The sequence below is a fragment of the Salvelinus alpinus genome, chromosome 15 (assembly GCF_045679555.1).
Source record: "Salvelinus alpinus chromosome 15, SLU_Salpinus.1, whole genome shotgun sequence".
Classification (NCBI taxonomy): domain Eukaryota; kingdom Metazoa; phylum Chordata; class Actinopteri; order Salmoniformes; family Salmonidae; genus Salvelinus; species Salvelinus alpinus.
Genome location: NC_092100.1, coordinates 40,710,923 through 40,726,180, shown reverse-complemented (window position 1 = coordinate 40,726,180; position 15,258 = coordinate 40,710,923). Strand labels below are relative to the sequence as shown.

General features: G+C 41.8%; 1 protein-coding gene across 1 annotated transcript; it reads left to right on the top strand.

Annotated features, from left to right (window-relative positions):
* The first annotated feature begins 1,524 nt into the window (after positions 1-1,524).
* Positions 1,525-14,926, top strand: LOC139540060 (ubiquitin-conjugating enzyme E2 H-like). Its single transcript, XM_071343600.1, has 7 exons — positions 1,525-1,720; positions 9,974-10,050; positions 10,201-10,275; positions 10,409-10,448; positions 10,615-10,667; positions 11,471-11,599; positions 11,684-14,926. Exons 1-7 carry the CDS (start codon positions 1,668-1,670, stop codon positions 11,803-11,805), a joined length of 549 nt encoding a protein of 182 aa, XP_071199701.1. The 5' UTR covers positions 1,525-1,667; the 3' UTR covers positions 11,806-14,926.
* The last annotated feature ends 332 nt before the right edge of the window (positions 14,927-15,258 follow it).

Sequence of the window (15,258 nt, the reverse complement as noted above, 5' to 3'; positions counted from 1 at the left end):
TATACCATCAGCTACCATCCTTAGTAGCTTTCCATCAGTTATCAATGCCAGGAGGTTTTACCATTATTGATCAATAACAAACAAAAAATATTGTTAGGTCTCTTAATAGCAAAGTAAACAAAAGAAACATGCATTTGAAAGAGGGGAACGGTGGACACATGGGCCACATCCAAAAAACCTTATGGTATCTCAGTGCTGTTAGTGAAGGTCACTGTTCTCCAGAACCCCACATTGTGATCAATCTTATCTGTATAGCTGTCGTTTTTTGGGCCAACACTTCTCTGTTAGTACCCTTATATGTCAACAGAAGGCTTGTGGAAGAGTAGCCATAGCTGTCATGCCCATTGAAAATGAAAAGGCATATGTCCCCTTAGTTTTGGAAACACACAAAAAGTATAGCATCTTTAACCATCATTATAACATATTTTATCAGGTGTGGATATAGCTTGTCGTGCCCCAGGGTCCTTGGGTCACTCTTTACCTTTAATGAATGTCATATATATCTATACAACCTTAACCACACTGCTACAGGCTACAGGAAACCCCATTTAAAGAGCTTGCAGTAGGCCAACAAACAGCCAGCTGCATCATTTATTTTATTTAACCAGGCAAGTCAGTTAAGAACAAATTCTTATTTATAATGACGGCCTACCCCGGCCAAAACCTAATCCGGACGACGCTGGGACAAATGTGCGCTGCCCTATGGGACTCCCAATCACAGCTGGTTGTGATACAGCCTGGAATCAAACCAGGGTCTGTAGCAACCCCCCTAACACTGAGATGGGGTGTCTTAGAACGCTGCACCACTTGGGAGCCCAGAGTTAATGAGTGTTTTGTTTTATGATGTGTTTTCACATAAGCATTATTTATCATAGTAATTTTCATTCGCCTGTGTAGAAATTCTCCTTCGCATCTGTGGGAAGAAAACGATGTCGATGGTTGTCCTGTCTATTAAGTCTATTTCTATGTTCCAATGCCGCTTTCAAGCGATATTTGGAACTAGGAAACTCGGAAATAGCTAACTGTTTGTAGTTATATACATGCGGCTTTCTACAAATCAGCAAGTCGGTCATTTCTGAGTTTCCTAGTTCCGAATAGTATATGAACACGACACAAGCTCTCCTCTCTCGTCACTGAATGTTGCTTAGTTGGGAATGATGTCACTGGCGGAGGGATAGTTTTATTCAGGACAGGACAGACATTTGTACAGAATTAGGCAGAGAGAGAGAGAGAGTAGACCTGATGTGCGCTCAGTTCGCTGAACGTTTGCTACGTTGCGGAACGGTTTGAACTGAACGACACGTTTCCACAAAATGTTATTGTACGTTCTTGAACAGACTGAGGTACGTTTGCTCCGGTTCTGTGGGTGTGGCTTGAACCAATGAGTGACGTATTTGAAGGGCAGTGGGCAAGCTGACAGCGCCCCCCTTCCCGTTTTCAACTGGTCGTTCAGTACAGAACTGTTTCCGTTCAATTGAACGTTCCAGAACGTAAAAGCGTAGTTACTGAACGCAGCCCTGCAGACATTTGCTAGTGTTGTTGAGAGAAAGCGAAGAATGTTGAAATATTTCGTTCGATGGACAAACTGAAAAGGCAGAAGATATAGTTAGAATAGCTTGCCTCATCGAAGTAAAGTATCGAGCTAGCCAAGGAATAACGTTACAAAAATGTCTTCGCCAAGTCCAGGCAAGAGGCGAATGGATACCGACGTGGTGAAACTGTATCCTTTTCTGAGCAAAAACAACAGAGACAGGCAAAACAATCTTTGTCGTCTTTAGCTAATCATAAATTGTAGTGACAACTATCTACAACTATTGTAATTACATGTATTGGTTACTGATGACAACAAATAACTAGATAATACAGTATGTTGTGTAAGCGAACAATAACGGCTGTTGTTGGGTTTTCTGACAACAAAAGTAGGAAACATTTAATTTTGATCAGGCATCACACGATTCGTTTCAGTTAGCCATACCTGGGTCAGATCTAGGCTAAATATTTCACCCTCAATAATATCTGCTATATAGTTGTTTGCTCAGATCAGAAAACTTCCCAAATGTCGTCCAATACCTGTAGTTATCATTTATCAAGCTAATTAGCTTGCTTAATGTTAGTGATGCTCTCATCAACCCTTGGTTGTTTTCCACAAACCCTGATTTATTTTATGCAACACATAGCTAGCTAGCTGTATCTCTTGAACGACGATGACTAGAAAAGCTAAACAATGACGATGGCCTTGTAGGCACCATTTTCTGCGTGCAATCGGTCGTCCGTCCTTTTACTGGCCTTTCTTTCCTATCTAAGCTATTTCGCTTGCTATTATATATCGACCTTGTGAAGTCATTCATGCTGACAGTCCTGCTGTTATAACGTCAGCTGCATGATTAACAATCAGTAATATTGCATCGCTCTCTTGTTTACAAATCGTTTACATGTCCCCTGCCTTGTCAAGTTTGCCAGTGTTTTTGTTTTTAACCAGCTTGATTTTCCACCCTTGAGTCATGTGGAAATGATGTGCTATAATAATGGTAAAATGTTTGTGTTAAATGTATTCCCATCCTAAAGTAGTAAATGTTGTAACTTAGTGGATAATGTTTTGCATTTCCCCAACGCTAACTATGGTGCAAGTTGAATTCCGAATTTTATCAAAGTTCTCATTGATGCTAGTTCTTAACGTTTATTGTATTTTTTTATTTAACAAATTCTTATTTATAATGACGGCCTTGTTCCTGTGCAGAACGACAGATTTTTACCTTGTCAGCTCGGGGATTCGATCTAACAACCTTTCGGTTACTGGCTCAACGCTCTAACCACTAGGTTACCTGCCGCCCCAAATTGTAGCCCGTTTTACCAAATTATCAGAAGGTAGATGGACATATTTTTTAAATCTAGCGCTTAGTTTTTGAAATTTGCATGAAAGGTTAGGTTTAGACAGCGTGAGTTGAATTGTTTTGTTTTTGTGCTCCTGCAGCGACAGCTAGCGCCTTGATTGGTCAGCCTGTTACTATCCGGAAACTGGTAGGGGGCGGGACTAGATAAACAGCTGCTCGAGTGACAACAAATGGGTGGTGCTATCGGGGCTCCTTGCCCCCCCCTCCTCCCATTGACGTTGACAATTAAAATGGTTCAAATAAAATTAGATTTGTCACGTACACGTTTTTAGCAGATACTTGTGCTTCTTGTTCAGACAGAGCAGCAATATCTAACAATTTCACAACAAATACCTAATACACACAAGTCTAAGTAAAGGAATGGAATTAAGAATAAATAAATATATGGATGAGCAATGTCATAGATTGAGATACAGTAGATAGTATAGAATACAGTATATACATCAAATGTATATGTCACATGTGCCGAATACAACAGGTGTAGACTTTACAGTGAAATGCTTACTTACAAGCCCTTAACCAACAATGCAGTTTTAAGAAAATACCTAAAAAAATATTTTAAAAAGTAAGAGATAAGAATAACAAATAATTAAAGAGCAGCAGTAAATAACAATAGCAGGGCTATATACATGGGGTACCTTGTGGTGAAGAAGTGGTGAGATGAGTAATGCAAGATTTGTAAACATTTTTAAAGTGACTAGTGTTCCATTTATTAAAGTGGCCAATGATTTCAAGTCTGTGTATGTAGGCTGCAGCCTCTCTGTGCTGGTAATGGCTATTTAACAGTCTGTTGGCCTTGAGATAGAACATACAGTCAATAACACAATAGAAAAATCTATATACAGTGTGTGCAAATGTAGTAGGATTAGGGAGGTAAGGCAATAAATAGGCCATAGTGCCAAAATAATTACAATTTAGCATTAACACTAGAGTGATAGATGTGCAGATGATGATGTGCAAGTAGAGATACTGGGGTGCAAAAGAGCAAAAACAAAATTACAGTATGGACATTAGGTAGGGTGGGCTATTTATTATTGATTCTGTCTCTTCGCAACAAAATCTACAGAGCTGAGATTGTTGTATGCCCCATAGGGAGAACAAGTATTTGATACACTGCCGATTTTGCAGGTTTTCCTACTTACAAAGCATGTAGAGGTCTGTAATTTTTTATCATAGGTACACTTCAACTGTGAGAGACGGAATCTAAAACAAAAATCCAGAAAATCACATTGTATGATTTTTAAGTAATTAATTTGCATTTTATTGCATGACATAAGTATTTGATCACCTACCAACCAGTAAGAATTCCGGCTCTCACAGACCTGTTAGTTTCTCTTTAAGAAGCCCTCCTGTTCTCCACTCATTACCTGTATTAACTGCACCTGTTTGAACTCGTTACCTGTATAAAAGACACCTGTCCACAGACTCAATCAAACAGATTCCAACCTCTCCACAATGGCCAAGACCAGAGAGCTGTGTAAGGACATCAGGGATAAAATTGTAGACCTGCACAAGGCTGGGATGGGCTACAGGACAATAGGCAAGTAGCTTGGTGAGAAGGCAACAACTGTTGGGGCAATTATTAGAAAATGGAAGAAGTTCAAGATGACGGTCAATCACCATCGGTCTGGGGCTCCATGCAAGATCTCACCTCGTGGGGCATCAATGATCATGAGGAAGGTGAGGGATCAGCCCAGAACTACACGGCAGGACCTGGTCAATGACCTGAAGAGAGCTGGGACCACAGTCTCAAAGAAAACCATTAGTAACACACTACGCCGTCATGGATTAAAATCCTGCAGCGCACGCAGGTCCCCCTGCTCAAGCCAGCGCATGTCCAGGCCCGTCTGAAGTTTGCCAATGACCATCTGGATGATACAGAAGAGGAATGGGAGAAGGTAGTGTGGTCTGATGAGACAAAAATATAGCTTTTTGGTCTAAACTCCACTCACCGTGTTTGGAGGAAGAAGAAGGATGAGTACAACCCCAAGAACACCATCCCAACCGTGAAGCATGGAGGTGGAAATATCATTCTTTGGGGATGCTTTTCTGCAAAGGGGACAGGACGACTGCACCGTATTGAGGGGAGGATGGATGGGGCCATGTATCGCGAGATCTTGGCCAACAACTTCCTTCCCTCAGTAAGAGCATTGAAGATGGGTCGTGGCTGGGTCTTCCAGCATGACAACGACCCGAAACACACAGCCAGGGCAACTAAGAAGTGGCTCCGTAAGTAGCATTTCAAGGTCCTGGAGTGGCCTAGCTAGTCTCCAGACCTGAACCCAATAGAAAATCTTTGGAGGGTGCTGAAAGTCCGTATTGCCCAGCGACAGCCCCGAAACCTGAAGGATCTGGAGAAGGTCTGTATGGAGGAGTGGGCCAAAATCCCTGCTGCAGTGTGTGCAAACCTGGTCAAGAACTACAGGAAACGTATGATCTCTGTAATTGCAAACAAAGGTTTCTGTACCAAATATTACGTTCTGCTTTTCTGATGTATCATGCAATAAAATGCAAATTAATTACTTAAAAATCATACAATGTGATTTTCTGGATTTTTGTTTTAGATTCCGTCTCTGACAGTTGAAGTGTACCCATGATAGAAATTACAGACCTCTACATGCTTTGTAAGTAGGAAAACCTGCAAAATCGGCAGTGTATCAAATACTTGTTCTCCCCACTGTATATAGCATTCTGTTGGTGGCAAGAATTTTATGTAATAATTTAAATCTCCTCCCATTTATTTTGCAACCCGGTCCTTGAAAGCAGCAGCTTTAGCCTTTATCGCAGTGTGGATTTTGCCTGTAATCCATGGCTTCTGGTTGGGATAATTAAGTACGGTCACTGTGGGGACGTCGTCGATGCAATTATTAATGAAGCAGGTGACTGATGTGGTAAACTCCTCAATGTTATTGGATGAATCCCGGAACATATTCTAATCTGTGCTAGCGAAACAACAGTCCCGTACCTTAGCATCCGCATCGGACCACTTCCATATTAAACGTGCCACTGGTACTTCCTTTTGGAGTTTTTGCTTGTATGCAGGAATCAGGAGGATATAGTAATGGTCAGATTAGTTATGGTCAGGGAGGCCAAGGGAGAGCCTTGTATGAGTTTGTGTGTGGAGTTAAAGTGATCAAGAGGTTTGTCCCCTCTAGTTGCACAGGTGACATGCTGGTAAAACGGATTTCAGTTTCCCTGCATTAAAATCACCGGCCACAGGAAACTGCATGTGGATTTTGTGGTTTGCATGTGGTCCTATACAGCTTGTTGAGTGGTGGTAAATAGACCGCTACGAAAAATATAGATAAAAGACTTACTTGGTAGATAGTATGGTCTGCAGCTTATCATGAGGTATTCTTACTCAGGTGAGCAAAAACTTGAGAATTCCTTGACATTAGAGATTGCGCCCCAGCTGTTGTTAATAAAGAGACACACTCCTCCCCCCTTCACCTTACCCGACCTAAAACTAATGTTATGCAAGGTTGATGTCAATTTTCCGTGGGTAGCTAGCTAGCAATTTAGCCCTATTGACATACTATGGACTTACCCATTCACTAAACCTTCCAGTTAGGACAATGGCAATAGAGATGAAACAAAATATACAAAAAGCAAATATTTTACTTCATAACTATCAGCTAGCTATGTGAATTGTAATAATCTGTCTAATCAGATAGTTTAACAGGTAAAAATGACCTAAGACTAATGTTATGCATGTGTCGTGTCTTTGGCATCATTAAAACTGAATACTTATTTATCAAATAATTCTCTGTAATTAATATTACGCGATTAAACTGATTAATCATGTAACTGTAATTAACTAGGAAGTTGGGGCACCAAGGAAAATATTCAGATTACAAAGTTATAATTTTCCTAATATAACTTTCAGATATTTTAATATCTGAACAATTAGTCTTCAAATTAATTAATTATTATTTACCTCACGTTAGTCTCATTCCAAGCGTCGTAAATTGTTGGTTATCTGCACGAACCCAGTCTTCACTATGAGTCATCCATACATCAATTGTCTTAAATCATTTATTTACTAACTAAGTAATTCATAGAAATGCATAAACAAACAGTAGATAGTTACAAGAAAATGATAACGGAGTTTCCCTAGTGGGATAAACCGGTATCGCGGCTTGGTGGACAAAAAGGGAAGTGGGGGTCAACTGAGATGAGACACTACAAAGTTGATAATTAGAACAATTGAAATACTAATCCTTTGCACATGAACGCCTACTCATTCGGGAATAATTGCAATCAAATATATATATTTACGCTCAGTGTGTCGTCGGGATCTCTGTTGAAAAGTTTGTTTTTGTTGGAGAGTTTGTCCGTCCTCTCTCTCTCTCTCTCTCTGAACTATCCATTCTAACCACGACAGTGACATTCATTCATGTTGTTATAGAATTTATGTTTCGGAGGTTGTCGGTCTTCGCGTTCAATGATACCGAATTCCTAGCTGCAGACTAGTAATTAATATCAAAGACTTGTTCTTATTCTGTCGGTATCGATAGTCTAAGAGTTGAACCACGTGGTATGGTTAAAAGTTTCAGCCATCTAATCAAACCTTAGGTTTATGGTCTCTACTCAAACCTTGGCCCTCTCGTGGTAAGCTGGTCTGCAACCTTTAGCCATCTCGTAATTGAGGTAAGCTCGGTCTTCTCTCAAACCTTGGCCCTCTCGAGGTAAGCTGGTCTGGTGATAGAAAACCCGGGTGGGGATTTTATTCGGAAGAGCAGAAAAGGCTGTCTCATGACGCCAGGTCCAGGCTGTGCCCCTGGGGTTTGGAGTGTGACTGTTTGAGGTTGTGGACAGATGTCTTTTATACTGATAACAAGTTCAAACAGGTGCCATTAATACAGGTAACGAGTGGAGGACAGAGGAGCCTCTTAAAGAAGAAGTTACAGGTCTGTGAGAGCCAGAAATCTTGCTTGTTTGTAGGTGACCAAATACTTATTTTCCACCATAATTTGCAAATAAATTCATAAAAAATCTTACAATGTGATTTTCTGGATTTTTTCCCCCCTCATTTTGTCTGTCATAGTTGAAGTGTACCTATGATGAAAATTACAGGCCTCTCTCATCTTTTTAAGTGGGAGAACTTGCACAATTGGTGGCTGACTAAATACTTTTTTGCCCCACTGTAAAACCTTTTATTTATTATTTTTTTTACAGCTGATTTATTACTATGTCATTCGCTACAACTAGGGTGGGAGTTGGTTAGGTTAGCCTGCTACCCCATCAGGAAAAATTGGGCCCCAGGAAAACAATTCAAACACTCCAGGACCTGTGGTGCCACATCTGAAATCACCAAACAATGTTATAAAACATATCCTGTTTTACATGTTTTTGGTGGTGGGGATGGGCTTCCATAGTTTTACATGGCTCAGTGCATCTGGCAGCTACTGCGACAATTTCAGAATGTAACTGTGTGTGAGAACTTCATGTTGTTAGACCCAACTGACCCAGGTGGAAACGAAACAGACTACTAGAGCCATAGTAGTTTCTCATCTCTGTGACAACCCTAACACACACAGCATGACACACTGTTGTTGCTCTGGATAAGAGAACCACAGAGATGAACTACTATCAACCCAGGAGCTGTCTGTCACTAAACAAACTCCCACCTATCAACCCAGGAGCTGTCTGTCACTAAACAAACTCCCACCTATCAACCCAGGAGCTGTCTGTCACTAAACAAACTCCCACTGTTGTCCACCAGACGCTCCGTTAGCCCTCCTCCTCTCCGTTTTAGGAAAGTGTTTCATTCTCTAAGCATCCTTTTGTACCTTGTGGCATGATCCAGAAGTTAAGTTGTGTAGTGCTTTGTTGAGCTTATTTGCTGTAGAAATATAGAAAAGACACCTCATGTGTGATGGATGGGTTTCTATCTAGATGTCAGCGGTGTCCAGTCATTAACACACTGAGGGCCAGTGCATCTGGCAGCTACTGCGACAATTTCAGAATGTAACACGCTGTTGCTGCAATTTCAGGTAAAAACTCAATAAAACAAGTCTCAAATATTAGGAAAATGTCTACATTTCAGCTCTGCTATTACTATTTATACTACAGGAGTCTTTGCTCAATGAGACAATTGTGTTTGCCCTGATTTAAGGGGGGAAACTGTCAGGTGAATGTTGTGCGCTGCCCCCGGAAGTAGGGGTTGAGAAGTAGCAAGTAAGCAAGTTTACATTTGAGTAATAAATGTAGCCGTCTGTATTTTTACGAAACGTTTAGTAAGTTTGAAGAGTCTCAGTCTCTTTATTTTCTTCTCCCATTCTTTTCCCTCCCTCAGCCTCATCTCTTTCACCCAGGTGAACTTGAACACTGGCCAACTGAACTGTCTCAATTCATTGGTCAAAACAATACATGGCACAGGTGTCAGAATGTGGAAGGTGTTTCCATCCATAGACCCTGGTGACTGATGCCCAGCATGTAGCTCCACAGTGGGGGTCCTCATCAGGCCAGAGCATCGTCTCCCAGAGGCCTAGACTAGTTGATGGGACACTGGTGCTTCCCTATTGTTTCGGTTCCTATTCTCCCAAGAAGAGAAGCTGATACCCGCAGTTGGTTAGTTCTGGGTAGAGCCTGAGGGTGTTGGTTCGTTCTGGTTATTGTGTGAAGTTAGGCTATTTCTGGTTATAATATGACATTGTTTGTTGTAAGAGAGTGAGGTAAAGTATTAGTTATTTGTGTGGTTAGTTTTGCTTAGGGTAAGTGTTTTGTGTGTAAGCTGAGCTGTGTGTGTTGGCTGAGTCTGATCACTACATTATTGATCAGACACCACGGCTGGCGTTATCGATCCTATGTTTGACCTTAGCCCAGAGTATTTCTCTCTCTCACACACACACTGGTTCTACTGACCTCAGACTAGGGCTGAGTCCCAAATGGCACTCTATTTATTGCACTACTTTTGATCAGTACCGTTTGGAACGGAGCCCAGTTCACCCAACTAGTTGGATTCTGATTGTGGCTCATTTTAATTGGCTTGTTTACTTTCATTTAAAATGTGTGTTGTTTGTACTGTAGCCTTCTCGTTAGTCACGTTCAGTCGTGTCTTTTCCTTAACAAGTGCTCAGCATCGAGAGCAAGCATGAGGTAACCATCCTCAGCGGACTCAATGAGTTTGTGGTCAAGTTCTACGGCCCACAAGGAAGTAAGTGTTTTCATAAACAGCCTAATGACTTCCGCTGGCTTCTCACTGGGCTCATTGTGTCTATGCAAAGATCTGTATGGTAGGCTATATGGAGGCAATCTTCCTCCCTGTTTGTGTTTGTGTTTCTAATCAAATGTTGTTGTGTTTTAGCACCGTATGAAGGAGGTGTATGGAAGGTGCGAGTAGACCTACCAGACAAATACCCCTTCAAGTCTCCATCTATAGGTACAGTATCAAAATGCATCTGTCACAACAATCTCTATGTAATAGAAACGAATAACATAACTGGTTAAAGCATTGTGGAAATTACAATAACACAGGTTTTCTATGAAAACTAACTTTATTGTTCTCCTCACAGGATTCATTAATAAAATCTTTCATCCCAACATTGATGAAGCGTAAGTTCATTTTGATGATATCGTTTTAGTAGTTTGCAACTAATGTACGGTATGTTGACGTATAGGCCTGGACAATCTTATCAGTTATACATCATGTTTGTTATATCACAAAATGCTGCTCACAATTCTGTTTATTTTCTGCTCTCTCATCTCCCCTCTCCTTCAGGTCAGGGACGGTGTGTCTAGATGTCATCAACCAGACGTGGACAGCCCTGTATGGTGAGTAACAGCTCAGAATTTATTTCAAAATGGACACAATGGACATGCTACCACTTTAGTTTGGAAATGTTTGAAACTCACTGAATGGTTTGTTCCATGACATGGGTACATACTGTACCCTTTCTCTATGATCATGTCTGGGCTGGTGGCTGCTGGGAGCAGCTGTGAGGAGCTGACATAAGAGCGACCGAATAGGAAAACAGGTCTACAATGTCTCAACTTAATTAAGTAGCTCTCAACTTAGTGTTTATAAGGCTTTTATATGGCTCGCCTTGTGAATAGCTGAGCATGATTGCCATACAGAAGTTCCTATCATTGAAAACTGACCTAGCAATTTAACCGTACAAGGAATTTACCTTGTTACTGTGATTTGTACTCTTGTTTCAACGATTAGGAACACTGTGTCAGTGGGACATACCAGACGTGGCATTATAATATGTATTTTTTGGCAGGGTCGATCGGTTTTAACATGACTGAAACAGATCACCCGTTCTGGTTTGAGTTGTTGGCCCATTCACTGCTTGTAGCAGATAGGCTGTTGTATTGATGGTGAGCGCTGAACAGAGACTTAGTAGTCATTTGTCATGACAGGACTGGATATGAAATGCAAAACTGTGAAGCCAACTAACCTCCAAATGAAATACTTGTGATGTGGCGTTTTTTTTGCAGTCCAACTTGTACGGTTCTACTAATTGTACAATTAGTACAGCTCATTGAGTGTTTGCCTTGAGTCAAAGGTTGCACATTAGCACCTCTTTAACCCCCATAATGTAAAACACTGGTCCTCCCTCCTCCCCTTGCAGACCTGACCAACATCTTTGAGTCATTCCTGCCCCAGCTGTTAGCCTACCCCAACCCCATCGACCCTCTCAACGGAGACGCTGCCGCCATGTACCTGCACCGGCCAGAGGACTACAAACACAAGATCAAAGGTGAGGCACACACATATACATACTGTATATACATACACACACACACGATCGACTGTCTGACTCTTTTCCTTCTCTCTGTTCCAGAGTATCTCCAAAAGTATGCGACAGAGGAGGCTCTAAAGGAGCAGGAGGAGGGAGGTGACTCCTCATCTGAGAGTTCCATGTCTGACTTCTCTGAGGATGAGGCTCAGGACATGGAGTTGTAGTGAAGGGCTGGCAACCGCCCTCCCCTCACCCACACGGACTATCATTTCCTAAAGAGCAGAAGCAAACTATTATATTCATATTTAAACAAGGCAATTGTTTTATTACTAAACAAACAATGATTTTTATGGATTATATGTATGAGAAGTGGCGGTGTGAAATGTCAGTCTCCCCCTCGTCTAGGTATTCTTTATTACTTACTCATAGCCCTCTACCAACACCACCACACCCACATTATTACCCCCTCCTACCCAGAAAGGAGTGCAGCATTCCCAGGATCCTAGATGCCCTCCTGCGGTCTGGGTGATATTCTGATTAACCTTTGACCCAACCATGATGGAACCGACGATGGGGCGAGAGCAGAGCATCATGGGAAGACGAGACTGTCAGACTTTTGTTGTCATGACGGAGACAGGGATGGAATGTTTACTCAGTACCCCCCCCCCCCTCCCCACCACAGTTTATATTTTTAATTCTCAGAATTGTTCTGTATTTGGTGAGTGAAACACTGTTTCAACAGTTACAGCTTTTTTTCCCCTCCCCATGCTCTACCAGAAGCTCTCTGTCTCTAGTGCATGGCCCCCTCTCTCTGGAGTTATTACCACAATAAGGAATTACACAATTTTGAAAGTAATTTTCTGCCTTCCTTTGGATGGGGTTGGAAGCTACCATCAGGAACAGGATCACTCCTTCCTGAGGATCAGTTGGTGGTTTTCATCCAGATCCACCTATCCAATATGGCTGTTGTTGACCCATCTTTCAGGCCTTGCCCCAGAGGCCAGTATGCAAGCCTATCAACCCACCACACCCTGGTTGTCATAGAAACTGTTCTGTAAACATGCCTTTCACCCCGTAGACAGGAGCACCAGCTCACCAACCAAAGACAACCTACCACACCACTTAACACCTGAGAGGGGGGATGTGTGTGTGTGTGTGTGTGTGTGTGTGTGTGTGTGTGTGTGTGTGTGTGAGAGAGAACCTCATGTTGTTAGACCCAACTGACCCAGGTGTAATTGAAACAGACTACTAGAGCCATAGTAGTTTCTCATCTCTGTGACAACCCTAACACACACAGCATGACACGCTGTTGTTTCTCTGGATGAGAGAACCACAGAGATGAACTACTATCAACCCAGGAGCTGTCTGTCACTAAACAAACTCCCACCTATCAACCCAGGAGCTGTCTGTCACTAAACAAACTCCCACCTATCAACCCAGGAGCTGTCTGTCACTAAACAAACTCCCACTGTTGTCCACCAGACGCTCCGTTAGCCCTCCTCCTCTCCGTTTTAGGAAAGTGTTTCATTCTCTAAGCATCCTTTTGTACCTTGTGGCATGATCCAGAAGTTAAGTTGTGTAGTGCTTTGTTGAGCTTATTTGCTGTAGAAATATAGAAAAGACACCTCATGTGTGATGGATGGGTTTCTATCTAGATGTCAGCGGTGTCCAGTCGTATCCACACTGAGGGCCAGTGCATGGCCAGGCTTCATTCTATCCAAGCACTAACACACCTGTTTGGACTTCTCTCAGTCTTTATGGAAGACTATGATTAGTTGAATCAGGTGTGTTGGTTGGTACAGGAGCCACATACTGGCCCTCTGTAGATAAAACGGGACTGCCCTGATCTAGGGGTTGGATTGGGTTGTTGTGTGGGACTGGGATGGGAGGTGTTGAGGGGTACCTGGGGACTTGTGGGGTGTAGAGGAATTTTGCCTATTGCTTGTGCTCAACTATAATAGGTATTTGACTTGCGTAGTGCTAGTTAATGTGCCAGATGGTGAATCCTATTATAATCTATGGTTTTATTCCTTCTATAGCAAGCTAGTTTCAAAGCGAATTGTCCTGTAAAGGTAAAGCATTTAGTTTTAATTAGATTTGTTTTTTTCTTCTCCTGATTTGAATCTGATCCTCCCCAAAGGCATGTTGCATCTCTTTATCCTTTCTCTTATGCAAATGGTCTCTTCTGTCTGCAAGTGAACTTATCTAGCCTGGGTGTCTGGCTGTTTCTGCTGTGGCCAACTCCTTTGTTCACTGTTGTGACATCATGTTGGGCTAAAGCAGAAACACACTGCCTGGCACCCAGGCTAGGTGAGTACAGCTACATACCCAGACTGGCAAGCAGTGTTTTGGGTTTTTCAAACTTTGTGATCTCTAACTCAGCAGCACCACATTGGGAGTGCTCCAGGATTCTCCTCTCCTACTATTGTGTTCATGGAGAGGTTGGTCAAGGCTCATCAACCTACACAGGGTGTCCCATTCATGCCACAGTACATGGGCCCAATCATATCCCCAGATTGGTGTGCTTAATCCTATGATATTCTATAGGGCACATTCTATATGAGACTTTCAGATAGAAATGTAATGTGAATGGGTGTCTGTTCCACACAATAGAGGATATTGTCCATTCTGTACATGACAGATCTACCTATGACTTCTAAACATTGTGCATCAATTCAATATGCTACTAGTGACATGTACAGTAACTGAAAAAGGTTGAGGTCCTAAACTTTAGGAGCCGGGTGTATATTACTGCCAAAATAATGTGGACTCTTTGCTCAAAGCAGATGTCATCATGCTTCAAAACACTGCCGTAAAGCCTGTTACAGGGGGGTGTACTGGCCTCTTGTCCCAGGTCACATAAGATGAGATGTCATCTGTATTTCTTTAAGAAAACTCATCATAGCTTTCATTGGGGACATCCTAGTCGTACACATAAGAATTGAATCACAATTTATTTAATCCCTTTGTTTTCATAATAATATAGTTAACATTTTAAGTATTAGGGTGCAGGGTGAAGGTACAGATGACATGACAGAACAGGCCCCACACCGCAGTACCTACCACATGATGGTGAAGCTATTGTTGATATTTGTCTTTTGCCTCCATTAAACTAAGGACAGGAGAGTCAATGAGACAGGAAAATGACATTTCTTTGAGAAATAATATTGCATTGAAAAACATGTACTGTCTGTACTGACACAGGAAAGCCCCAGCATTGAGATGGTTCGAGTTAGCATTAGCATCCTAATACATTATGAGTGTAGTTTTAGCATAATGCTAACCGTGTCTCAATAACATGGGCACCAGACACTGTGGTGTATTGTAATGGTTACCTCAAGAGAACAGCCATAGTGTGTAACTATGTTGGCTATTAGCAAATTGAGCATAATTTGAGGAAAAACATGTATTCTACACATTCAACTTGGCACAAAAGCAGAACAACAACGAACATCTGAAGAAAATACTTAGTCTGCTCTCACTGTTTGATGAGTTGCACGCTTGTTGGAAGCAACAATCAGTGAGTGGACAGGACCCTTTCCCTATGGCTATTTAGCGTCAGGACACATGAGTCATTACAGTATGTGTATTAACTCCCTTTCAATAATGAGATATATATATATATATACTGTATTTGGAACGTTTTTGTTTGATTTGTTTTAATCCTTTAAGGATGT